The sequence below is a fragment of the Malus domestica genome, chromosome 11 (assembly GCF_042453785.1).
Source record: "Malus domestica chromosome 11, GDT2T_hap1".
NCBI classification, from domain to species: domain Eukaryota; kingdom Viridiplantae; phylum Streptophyta; class Magnoliopsida; order Rosales; family Rosaceae; genus Malus; species Malus domestica.
In genome coordinates, this window is record NC_091671.1 from 114852 (window position 1) to 128994 (window position 14143).

A 14143-nucleotide genomic window follows, 5' to 3' on the forward strand; every position below is an offset into this window, starting at 1 on the left:
CGACAACTGTAATTCCAATGATGATAGTGTGCTACAGGATCATCTTTTCATCATCCAATTGAATGCCAACCCAAAAGTTATAATAAGCTTCAGAGATTAAGCTCGCTAAACATTAATTAGAGTACTAATCATGTTCACTAGTGCTGTAGGCTCTTTTAAGCTGTAAAGTTTGGATATTAATTCGTATGCTATAATGTTGGATTTAGCAGGGAATGGTACACTGTGAGCTATGACTTCACAGATTCACTCAGAATTTAGATGAAATTCCAATACAAAGATGAAGGATGATGATAGAGAGAAGAGATAGAGAGCAACAGAGAATATGACTCTGACATTTTCACACATTCACCATGACATGCGCTAGAGAGAGAGAGTGAAGAGAAAAATCACTCCAATTCTAACGAGCAGTATTCAAAATACATCAAAGCAATCTCAGCCTTCCATCTTACACCTTATGAGATGTAGACACTTGGCACCTTACTTACTTAAGACCTATGAGACTCAAATAATAAAGATACAACCAAATCAACACTTAGCTAATTATTCTAGCAATATGAGCTAGAATTACAACTACCACATCAGATCACAATTTACACACTAAAAACCCTAACAACCCCCTTTAAATTGTGAACTGATTTCACTATAAGAAGTTCTTTGAGATAGGTGAATTTCTCTCTTGCTAATGCCTTTCTAAAGATATCATCAATTTGCTCCTTTGTAGGATAGTGAACCAAATCAATCACTCTTTGTTTCAATGCCTCCTTTATGAAATGACACCTCCTGTTTATATGCTTGGTATTCTGATGAAAAATAGGATTCTTAGTGATAGCTATGGCTGAAGTATTGTCACAGTTCATTGGTGTTGTAACAGATTGGACTTCACCAAAGTCTTCCAAAACAAACCTTAGCCAAGCAGCATGTGCTCTTACCTTAGATGCACTAATATACTTTGCTTTAGCTATGGATGAAGCAACACATTGTTGCTTGACTGAAGCCTAAGAGAAAACTCCACCACTAAAGGTAAAAACATACCCATATGTGCTTTTCATGTCTTCTTCTGAACCACTCAAATCACTATCACATAATCCTATTAGAATTCCTCCTTTGCTTTTCTTGTACTCCTAGCCAAAATCAAGAGTCTCATGAACATATTTGAGAACCCTTTTTGTTGTCCCAAAATGCTTGTTAGTAGGGCAGTGCATGAACCTTTCTAACAAACATGAAACATACATTATGTCAGGTCTAGTTGTTGTGAGATACAACAAACTACCTACAATTTTTCTATATTGAGCTTCATCTGCAGCTCCACTTTTATCTTCCTTCCTCAATTTATCATTTGGTACCAGTGGTGTGCTCACTAGTTTACAATCTTGGAGTCCAAATTTCTTCAACAAAGATGATGCATACTTTCTTTGGTGTATGAAATTTTATTCTTCAGTTTGCATGACTCCCATACCAAAAAAATGATGTAGAAGTCCCAGATCAATCATCTTATATTTATGCATCGTATCAGCTTTGAATTCATCCATTAACTCTTAATAGCTTCCAGTGTAGATTATATCATCAACATAAATGGACACTATAATCATCTCTGAGTCTCCTCTACACTTGGTATACAATGTTTCCTCACTGGTACTCTTTTTGAAACCACACTGTGCAAAGTATGAATCAATTTCTCCATACTAGGCCCTAGGTGCCTGCTTGAAACCATACAAGACTTTGTTCAATTTGTAAACCTTATCCTCATCTTCTTGCACAATGAATCCATCTGGCTGGTCTACATACACCTCTTCCTCAAGTACACCATTTAAGAAAGATGATTTTACATCCAGTTGAAATAACTTCCACTTGTTCTTTGCAGCCATTGCAATGAAAGTCCTTATTGTGTCTAACCTTGCAACAGGTGCAAAGGTTTCATTATAATCTATCCCAGGTTTTTGTGCATAGCCTTTTGCAACAAGTCTAGCTTTTATTCTTTTGAATTGAGCCATCTAAGTTCAACTTTGTTTTATACACCAATTTTACCCCAATCACAGGCTTATCAGATGGTCTCCTTACTAATTCTCATGTCTGGTTCTTCTCAATCATACATATTTCATCTTCCATTGCCTTCTTCCATGCTTCATCTTGTGCAGCTTCATCATAACATTTTGGTTCAATGATACACAAATGGCATCTCTCATAAATCTCACTTAAGTTTCTATATCTCAGTGGAGTATCATCATACTGAGATGTAGAGTTAGAACTGGTTAATTCACCAGAGATAATAGTTGGAGAACCTTCAATTTGGATTTGAGGACCTTCAAATACAACATGTTCCATGGAATCTGAACTTTCATCAACTTTACTTATCTCTAGAAATTCATTTGCAGAAAATGGAATGCACACTTCCTTGACTTTATGTTTCTCCCAGTCTCATTTGCCATTCTCATCAAAGATCACATCCCTTGAGAGTATCACCTTTTGTGTTTCAAGATTAAGCACTCTATATCTTTTCTCACAAGTACCATAACCCATAAAGATACCAGTGACACTAGTTTCTTTTAATTTATGCCTCAAATTTCCTGGAATGAGAGAATAACACACTGAGCCAAACACTCTTAGGTGTTTAATTTCAGGTTTTCTTCCACTGAACTTCTCAAACGGTGTAATATTCTCCAATGCTGTTATGGGACACCTGTTTAGAAGATACACAGATGTGTTCACTGCTTCGCCCCAGGGATTATATGAAAGGTCTTTCTCATGAAGCATGCATTTAGCCATCTCCACTATAGTTCTATTTTTCCTCTCTGCAACTGCATTCTATTGTGGAGAATATGCAATAGTGAGTTGCCTTTCTAACCCCAAAGATTCACAGAACTTTTCAAACTCACTTGAAGTGAACTCTCCTCCCCTATCAGTTCTCAATTTCTTCACAGAATAACCACTTTAAAGCTGTACCATAGCCTTAAACTTCTTAAACACATAGAAGACTTCTGACTTGTGTCTCAAGAAATAGACCCAGCACATCCTTGAGTAATCATCAATGAATGTAATGGAGTGCCTATTTCCATTCATTGTTGGTGTTTGCATAGGGCCATACATATCTGAGTGTATTAGTTCTAGTGCATCTTTGCTTTCCAAGTTGATTCTTTTGGAAAAGACTCTCTGTGATTCTTTCCTAATGCACATCCTTGACACACACCTTCACTGTCATGCATCACACAGGTAATCCAAGAACCATATCATGTTCCTGCAACTACTTCATACTCCTATAATTTAGGTGTCCAAACCTATGCCACATTGTAGCACATTGATGCACATTAGCTTTTAATACCAATTGATCATTGAATGAAAAGCACCTGTTCCCCTTTTGCTTCACACTAACCACCAAGTTTGTCAGCGTTTTGTCATCAAAGATATCCATCTTGTAATCACCAAACACAAGAAAATACCCATGTTCAGTCATCTGTCCAACATTGAGTAAATTCTCTGCAAGTCCAGGTACTAGCATGACTTCTCTTATATACCTTTTTCCCTTCTCAGTGTCAATAACAAGAGTTCATTTGCCTTTCACATCAATCAGAACACATGTGCCAACTTGCAATTTTGCTTTAATACTTATGTCAATGTCCACAGGCAGATCCTTTCTAAAGGTCATATGATTGCTACATCCATTATCTATATACCATATGTCACTCACAACTTTCACTTCACTTGTTTATTTAACAAGAAAAATATTTCCAGGTTCTTCCATTTTGTTTGCAAAATTCCCTTGTTGAACATTCTTATTGAGATTACAAACCCTAACAATATGGCCAAACTTGCCACACTTGTGACATTTGATCTTCCTTTTCAGCCAACACTCTCCATAGTAAAGCTTATCACAGTATTTGCGAGCACCACTAATGTTGCTAGTGTCATTTCTTACACCTGGAGTGAACTTGTTATTCCATTGTTTCTCCTTGAACTTGAAATTCTTCTGAAATTTCATTCCACCAGCATTGGTATTTTGATTACCAAATTTACCATTCTTAGGTGAGATATTCAAACTAGCAAATGCACACTCAGTACTACTTTCTCCATGTCTAGCTAGTATCAGTTCATACCCTTTTCAATATAACAATCACATCTTGAGCATTAATTACTTCAATATATTTAGTGTTCTCTATAACATAAGCTATACTATCATATGTTTTGGGTAAACTGATCAATAACTTTTGCAAAATTCCCTTGTTACTAAGATCTTCTCCATAACTCTTCATTTGATTTATCAAATCAAACAACCTAGCCAAATATGCAGCTAGAGACTCACATTCATTCATACGAGTATACTCAAAATCACAACGAGGACCCTGTAATTTCATAGATCATACCTGTTTGTCTCCTACAAACTCTTGCTTCATAATATCCCATGCCGTTTTTGCAGTTTCTAGAGTTGCAATGCGTGGAAAAATCTGATCCAATACATCTCCTTGAATGATTCCAAAAGCCATTGCATCCTTGACCAAATTTTCACGATTCAGCTTCATCTCCGCCTTTGTTAACTCTTCCTCCGCCTTCGTTGGAGAAGTAAAACCCGTCTCCACAATACTCCATAACTCGTGCAATTGGAAAATCGTCTTCATTCGAATTTAGTAGGGAATGGTACACTGTGAGCTATGACTTCACAGATTCACTCAGAATTTAGATGAAATTCCAGTACAAAGATGAAGGATGATGAGAGAGAGAGAGAGAGAGAGAGAGAGAGAGAGAGAGAGAGAGAGAGAGAGAGAGAGAGAGAGAGAGCAACAGAGAATATGACTTTGACATTTTCACACATTCACCATGACATGCGCTAGAGAGAGTGTGAAGAAAAATCACTCCAATTCTAACGGTTATACACTTTTGGCAGTATTCAAAACACATCAAAGTAATCTTAGACTTCCATCTTACACCCTATGAGATGTAAACAATTGACACCTTACTTACTTAAGACCTGAGACTCAAATAAGAAAGATACAACCAAATCAGCACTTAGCTAATTATTCTAGCAATATGAGCTAGAATTACAACTGCCACATCAGATCACAATTTACACACTAACATATAAGACTAATACTAATATGGTTCTTGTGCATCAAGAAAAGTAAGAAGGATATTATCACTTACAATTAAGATTGCCCAACAAAGTGAAAAAAAGGGATTGATTGATTATTGCCGCGTGAGGACATCGATTTTCCTTCTCATTAATAATTTTAGTATAATAGTCTTCTAGAAAAAAAATTCATTGTGACAGAAACACGAATGGTATATTACGTGTTTTTTATGTAAGTGGTGGAAACTTTTATTTTTTAAGTTATTAACTTTTAACACATATGTTTCACCATTTATATAATGACACATGGTGTACTATCCGTGTGCTAATCACGCTAGAAAATCTCTCAATCTTCTGAGCTTGGCGGTTTGCCACATGCTAACCACTTTCAATATATTAAGATCCTGACTTTTTGGTTTCCTCTTGCTAATCTTCTTTAACTTCCATGTGGATTCACTCTCATTTCTCATGCCTATATGTACATACTAGTACTGTAAAGTCAAACTGAAATGCCCCCATCATCCATCCCATGTGCCCAGTTGGGCCATTAACATTTTAAAGGTAAATAATACTTGTATGTTCTAAATATAATGTTAAAGTGTGATTAAATAAATTCTAGATATATTAATTACTAGTTATTTTTTTTCTAGGATAAGTAATTCCTCTCCTTTTTATTATTACAAATAGAGATATTGTGTAAGAGAATAACATATATCTCATAAACACTGAGAAAAACCCCTATACTTTTCTCCACTCTCTCTTGCCGCACCCCCTATTCCTTATCAGTTAATATAAGCCATAACATTGTCATATTTTTTATACGATTAAAGAAAAAGGAAAAAAAAATAATGGAGGCTAAGCTAATAATATTATTTACAGAAATGGTTTATTGTCATGAGCAATTTGGGCAGGTGATTCCTATTGTTGCCAACTTGTGAACCAATTAATATATTATTACATTATATTCCTGTTAGTAACACCTAGAGCCTAGAAGCGGACGAGGGCAAGCATATTGCTTTCAAGTTTCAAGAAAGACATGGTTAAATTTAAGTAGAAACAAATTTAAAAAGAAATTATATTACTTGCCTGCCGAGCACCACCACGACGGCCAGAAGGAGGAGAAGAGACCAGTTTTAGGAATCAAAATAAATAATTTATATACAGATTATGACCGAAAGATCGACTTCCGCTTTTACCATGCAACCTTGTAACTTGTCGAATAAATAAAGTCCTACTTTAACTATAAACTGTCATGCAGCGAATATAAAGCATATACATGGTTAGGTGTGAGTGTATGGCAGACTTTATTTGAGAATGTTTATGTAAGAAGTACTTATCCCACTTTGTATTACGATTTAATGATATTCTTTTTCATTTGTAAGTAAGAGGTTTTAGGTTCGATTTTCGCTAAAGACGAATAACCACATTATTATGACAAGTCCATTGTAAGACTTAGCTCATTCCCTCATCCCCTTAGAATAGATACTATCATTTGTCCAAAAAAAAAAAAGCACTTACGTTTGTTTGTAAGTATTTATACTAGATGCGCTTTCATCACAAGCTACCAAATAATATTTAAAACATTTTAATCATCTAAAAGCGTTTATGGTCATTTTAAAAACATTTCCGATAAGTGAAATGTTAAGGAGACTCTCTCAAAGTGAGACTATTTATGGACTCTCTGCCACCTCATTATTTTGAAGTGAGTAATACTAAAAATATGGGAGCATTTTTGCATATCACCATAAACTATAGTGTATGCTCACCTACACCTAATCATCCGTCATGTGTCATTTCACTTAGCTATAGTTAATTTTTTTCAAAATTGAAAAAGTAACATTTAATGTGAAAATTAACTATAGTTAGATGAGAGGACACGTGACAGGTGATTAGGTGTATGGAGAACATACACCATAATTACGGTGGTGAGAAAAAATGCTCTCTTAAAATATTCATCAATTACCACCACTGCTCAACTTGAGCTTTAGGGGTGTTCAGTTCACCACTCTTGTAAACATATGAAAAAAGAAGGTCAAAATGCCACTTGACTGCACTAACAGCCAGGCAAGGCATAAAATTGCCATTAAATTAGTTATTTCTTACAGTAGGAGAGAGGGGGAGTTCAACAAAGCTACACAGCGGGCATCTTAATTTAATTATCAACCTATAATTATAATACATACTGTATAGTGCTAGTGGAAATGTGGAATAAATTAAGCATTATTCTATTAGTTTGAGACTTCCAGTGAGTTGCCAGCATCTTAGTTTTCTATATTATAGAACTTGGCCATTTACATAATTCCTTAATCTTCTCCCATCGGCCATCTCTGTATCCAGATCTATATGAACAATACATACATATATATATATATATATATATATATATATATATATATATATATATATATATACACACGTATGTATGTTCCATCTTTCTCCTTCAAACTTCACGATCAGTTATAACTTAATAGTACAACTACAAAGGCTCCCAGTAAGCTTCTTAACTTAGTTTACTTCCCAATCTCCATTTGCTTATCAAGATTTAAATTAATCCCTATCTCGTGTATTTCTCATCAAACCCTGTTATTAATTTTCTTTTTTTCTCGCTTTCTGGCAGGATATGGAATTTCGATGTCAGTATATCACCGTAGCCCTACTTACGGTATCGATTTTGAAGACTGTCAAAGGTTTTGGAACTGGGTGGACAAATGCACATGCTACCTTTTATGGAGGCAGTGATGCCTCTGGGACAATGGGTACGTACAATAACCTTTCTAATCTTTATTGTTCCCACCAAAATAGAAACTAATTAAACATGCATGCATATATATATATTTTCTGCTGTAACTTGTGGAGTGTAGATATTTAGAATTATATACACGTGTGCTGTCAATATATAAAATGAATGCACGTACGGTGGTTGTTCGGAAAAGTGAAATAATGTGAATTAATTGGGGGTGGTGGTGCAGGTGGTGCTTGTGGTTATGGGAATCTATATAGCCAGGGATATGGGACAAACACAGTTGCATTAGAGCAACTCCACTCATGGAGCCTTCCCCCTGGCAATCCACTATTGAATCCACAATTTTGAACAGTAACTGCCATTAATGAACAGTAATTGCCATTTGCATCTCCACCCTTGGAGCCCTCCCCCCATGCAGTAGGCAATAAAATATTAGTTTTTTTGTTTGTTTAAATAATACAAAATAAAATTATTTGTAATTTCGGATAAGATTTTTTAAATTGTTCTCGTTGCACCACGTGTCATTTTATAAAAACAAACAATTATTTAGCGTTGGATTTCGATAAGATTTTTATCCAATGTCGTCGTGCCACGTGTCGTGATTTTTTGAAAATCTTTGACGATAGATTTTGATCAGATTTTAACTCGTTCAAAATTGCGCCACGTGTCATTATCCGAAAAGACAATTATTGGAGATCGATTTCGATAAGATTTTTATCCAATGTCATCGTGTCACGTGTCGTTATCTTTTGAAAATCTTTGACGATAGATTTTGATCAGATTTTAACTCGTTCAAAATTGCGCCACGTGTCATTATCCGAAAATATAATTATTGGAGATCGATTTCGATAAGATTTTTATCCAATACGATCGTGCCACGTGTCATTATCTTTTCAGAATCTTTGAGGATAGATTTCGATTAGATTTTTAACGAATGACGGCATGCCACGTGGCCTCATCTACAATCCGATCCTTTTCTGAATCGTCTATATAATCCACCATCCATCCTCACAAATCTCACACCAATTTTCTCAACATCTCTATCTCATTATTCATAATTTCTGCTTCTTCTTCACCATCCATCCTTACAATGTCTTCTTCTTCATCAAGTATGATGTGGGAAATCGATCAGCGAGAGGAGGAATTATTTAACCAATCTGAAGGAATGTTCAACCTTCAGATAGCCGAAAATGAGATGGAAGAGGATGAGGAGCGTAGAAGGAGAGATGATGAAACAAGAATGGTCAGAGCCTCACATTCCCGTTGAGTCATCCAGACTGTTGCTCAGATATGCAGGCCCAACCGTTCAAGAAACCTTGATAGAAGCAGGCAACGACGGGGTGAAGAGTTGTTGGACGATTACTTTGTCCATAACAGTGCATTTCCTGATACGTACTTCAGACGCCGTTTTAGAATGGAACGAAATTTGTTCAACAGAATCATGACTGATGTTTGCAACCATGATTCTTACTTTGTGCAAAAGAAGGATGCTTGTGGTGTTATGGGTCTCCTGCCTGAGCAAAAAATCACTGATGTGTTGCAGATGCTTGTGAGCATCTGCAGACCAAGTGGATGAGATAACGAGGATGAGGAAATCAACCATTCTTGAGGCCCTGATGAGGTTTTGCGGAGCAGTCAAATCTTTGTACACCGCAGAGTACCTCCGAAAATCTACTCACGTGAACTTGCAAAGGCTTCTGAAGAAGGGCGAGATGTAAGGTTTTCCTGGGATGATAGGAAGCATCGATTGTATGCACTGGACGTGGAAAAACTGTCCAAGTGCATGGCAAGGCACATATGGGGACAGAAAAGGATCAAAATCTATCATTTTGGAGGCAGTGGCATCTTTTGATACATGGATATGGCACGCCTTTTTCGGGGTTCCGGGGGCTCAAAATGATCTCAACGTCCTTGCCCAATCCCCATTGTTCAACGACGTCCTGCAAGAAAAGGCACCAAAAGTCACGTACGTCGTCAACAGACGTAGGTACGACGGGGCATACTACCTAGCTGACGGCATTTACCCACGGTGGGAAACATTTGTCAAAACAGTGCCACGCCAGCGAAGTGCAAAGGAAAAACACTTTGCAAGCTGTCAAGAGAGGTGCAGGAAGGATGTGGAGCGTTGTTTTGGTATCCTTCAAGCTCGTTGAGCGATCGTCAGGGGTGCTGCCATAATGTTCGATGTAGAGTCACTTCGATCCATCATGATGACGTGCGTCATTCTTCACAACATGATTGTGGAAGATGAGTTTGATTATGATGCGGTTGATGAATATGAGCCAGAGCCAGACACGATGAACAATTCAAGAACACGGATATATTGTGCGCATGATGCCACCGAAGAACCCGTGCAACACGAGCCATTAGAAAGGGATGGACGTTACAATGAAACGGTCATTCAACGATATACTGCACTTCAAAGGTCATCTATGCACAATGATCGGTAAATTGACTTGATAGAGCACCAGTGGGCATTAAAACAAGCTGAAGATACTTAAGTTTATTTAGTATGTTTGTTTGTATTTGGTGTGTTTATGTAATTTTATTTGGTGTGTTTTTTGTAGTGAGTTTTTTATTATTTCGTATGTTTATGTAATTTTATTTGGTGTGAATTATTTGGTATGTTTATGTAATTTTATTTGGTGTGTTTATGTAATTCCAATTGGTGAGTTTTATTTGGTGTGTTTTATAATTTCATTATACGTGAACAATTTGATGAATTAAAGATTCTATTATTAGGATAAATATATTACGAAATTAAATACATGTACTCTCACTTTAAATAAAGTACTAACTTCAATAAAATGGAAACAACATAAATAATAAATTACAACCCAAAGTGATTGGAAAACTATGGGCTCCGATTACAAAAGTACCCTATTCCTCACCACTTAACCAATCTGTGGTGCTAGGATCATCTTGTCTTGTTGTGCTAGGACCATCTTGTCTTGATCTCGCTTCTCTTGCACGCCTCCTTTGCACCACATCCGCTTTCTCCGACTGCCAAAAATATTTAGAATTTGAAGACATCCCTTCTAAATGCGTGTTCATAATGTCACGATCTCGTTGTGCAATTCTTTCTTCTCTAAGCAACTCCCTTTCTTGCCTAAGTAGCTCTCTTTCCCTTTATTCAGCTTGAAATGCTTGTTGAATAGCTGCAACTTTTACCTCATCTCTAACCTTGTCAGCCTCATATTTCGCCAATTCCCGCGCCAACGTCAATTCACCTTGACGAGCAAGTTCTTGCATGTACTTTCCATAATCATTCTTGGAAGCACTCCCTTTTCTTCTTTGAAGCCTTCTTACCTAGAGGCCTAATTGGATAACGGGTCGACCCCGACGCTTGTTCAGGAATGGGCGTTTCAGGCACTTCTTCTCCATCTTCTTCATCAACATGGGAGCCATGATCGGGTGTAGAGTGTGGATGGGTGCTGTGTACAAAGGTGTTGTGTAGAGGGATGCTGTTCATGCATACTTCTGGACCAACAGGCACAACTTTGAATTTAGGACAATCTTTAACAATATTCCAACATTCCCACCGCGTGAATGATTTGTTTCTTGATTTGATTTTGGCACCATACCATGCTTGTGCTTGAAGTTGCTACAAATGAATAATATTGAAATTATTAGGTAACAAATAAATAATACAAACAAATGAATAATAATGAAATTATTAGGTAACAAATAAATAATACAAACAAATAATAATAATGAAATTATTAGGTAACAAATAAATAATACAAACAAATGAATAATAATGAAATTATTAGGTAACAAATAAATAATACAAACAAATAATAATAATGAAATTATTATTAGGTAACAAATAAATAATGCAAACAAATAATAATAATAATGAAATTAGGTAACAAATAAATAATACAAACAAATAATTATAATCAAATTAGGTAACAAAATAATAATACAAACAAATAATTATAATATATTCTTACCTCATCCGCATAATTTGCCCCACTTCGAACATTACTACTAGCTTGTGTCAAGGCATCTTTCCACGTACTAAAGGAATGGCAAAGTATTTTCCAACGACTGTACATCGATTCTTTGGTTCTTTTCCCACCTATTTGCTCAAGAAATTTGGTATGAATTAAACTCCACATTTCTCGCAACTGCATCTCATTACCCGTAAGGGAATTATGAATAACTTCAACCTAGCTAGTGCACAACGCAACATCTTCAAGAAGCGACCAATTCGTACCTGCATCAGTAGTCATTTTGTGGAAAAAAATTGGATTGAAACTTTAAGAGAAAGATAGGAATTTGATTGAAAGTAGTTAAGAAAATATGAAATTGTGGTGTAAGGTAGATGGAGAAGAAGTGGTATTTATAGAAAAGTAAAAACAATTTTTTACAATTTTTTTTCAGATTTTTTACAATTTTTTACAAATTTTTTTAAATTTTTATACAAAAAATTAATCTTTGCCGTTAGATTTTAAAAAATTTGAATTCCAACACTCCAGATTGTGCCACGTGTCATAACGGTAACTTTTCTTAATTTTAAAACTATTTTCTCTTTTTTTTTATAAAATTAATAAAGCAGATTTATATCAACCGTTGATCTTAGATCGAACGGTTGATATAAAATCAGTTTTTTTTTATTACCGTTGCAAATCGAACGGCTCGTATTAAAGAGCCGTTGGGATCGAACGGACCGTGGGAAGCCACGTGGCTTCCCAACGGTCACTGGGCACGCGAGCCACTTCCCTAAAATCATGTCGGGTGACACGCCCCCACTCGCGAGTGAAGGGCACGCGCCTGACACAAAAAAAATTAAAAAAAAAGCCCGGACCCAGGCCTGACGTCACGGGCCTCGGGCCACAGGCCTGTCAATTGCCCACCCCCCTCTCCCTCGGGCTCCCACCTTCACCCGGCCTCTCCATGGCTGGAGAAGAAGCAACAGGCCCTCGGGCCCTTTCCTGCAGCCTGTCCCCCAGCAAAGAGCATGGGTGGAGTTGCTCTTAAGCACTGCTTTGTTCAATAATGGATTGAGCTGTGGAGCCTGCTATGAGATTCAATGTGTGAATGACAAAATGTTGTGCTTACCCGGAGCCATTACAGTAACCGCAACCAACTTCTGCCCACCAAACTTGGGTCTTTCTAATGATGCCGGAGGCTGGTGCAATCCTCCACTGCGACACTTTGATCTTTTACAGCCCGTTTTTCAACACATTGCTCCCTACAAAGCCGGAGTTGTCCCTGTTCAATACAGAAGGCAATCAATTATATCCTCAATTGGCATATATCTAATACTAACTTTAACTAACTAATAGCACATGACATGATTGATCCTGTGGTCTAGCATCAGTCAGTCTTTACTATGTTAGACGAAGTCTTGAGTTCAAATCTCATAGCCACTAGACAACAGTTGATAAATGAAAATACTAATGTTAACTAACAAGCCAATTAATATTGTAATGCAGGGTTGCTTGCAAGAAGAAGGGTGGAATCAGATTCACAATAAATGGGCACCCCCACTTCAATCTGGTGCTTATAACCAATGTTGGTGGAGCTGGTGATGTGGTGGGTGTGTCTATTAAGGGTTCGAAAACCGGTTGGCAGGCTATGTCCCTGAACTGGGGTCAGAATTGGCAAACCAACTCCTACCTTAACAGTCAGTCCCTTTCTTTAAAGGTCACAACCAGTGATGGCCGCACTCTCATCTCCAACAATGTCGCTCCTCCCAACTGGTCTTTCGGCCAAACCTACACTGGATCCCAGTTCTAATCAACTTACCAAGTATCAGTACTAATTAATTATAGTCTATAGAGAAAACATATGAATCCTACATGGAGACTGTGACCCTTTTTTAAAAGGAAACTTTAACGAAAAACTCCCGGTACTGTTCATTTTAACAAAAAACCATATTTTTACACTAAAAAATCAATCATGGTACTATTCACTTTATCATTTATTTTATCCTTATTGTTAAAACTCAAAGTTTTCAAATTATTTTCATAAATTTTCCTTTTTTAAAATGGCCCTCGCAACTCGCAGGCAGCGACTTGAGTCCTGTACATTTTGTGTTGGGCTGGCTTTTCAGTGATGAATATTTCACAAGGGCCACTAGCTTTAGCTTGCGTGTGTATTTTTGGTTTTCGTTTTGATGTATTGGCTGAGGTGAAGGGGATTTGTTTGTTTGTCACCCGCCAAGGCAAAGAAGAGAATGCAAGTCAATTCTGTATTGTATCAGTTGTTAGCTGAGTTTATGTTGTTGGAATACATTTGCGAAATAAGTAGTTCCTTCCTAGTTCCATTTGTGTCACCTTCAATGGTATGAAACTGTACTAATAGGTGGTTTACTGTTATGTTGAAGAATAATT

General features: G+C 36.8%; 1 protein-coding gene across 1 annotated transcript; it reads left to right on the forward strand.

The window, feature by feature from the left end:
* The first annotated feature begins 1869 nt into the window (after positions 1 to 1869).
* Positions 1870 to 13547, forward strand: LOC103422564 (expansin-A15-like). Its single transcript, XM_029089474.2, has 5 exons — positions 1870 to 1884; positions 7695 to 7812; positions 8026 to 8078; positions 12776 to 13035; positions 13244 to 13547. The coding sequence occupies exons 1-5, from the start codon at positions 1870 to 1872 to the stop codon at positions 13545 to 13547; spliced, it is 750 nt and encodes a 249-aa protein (XP_028945307.2).
* Positions 13548 to 14143: the final 596 nt, after the last annotated feature.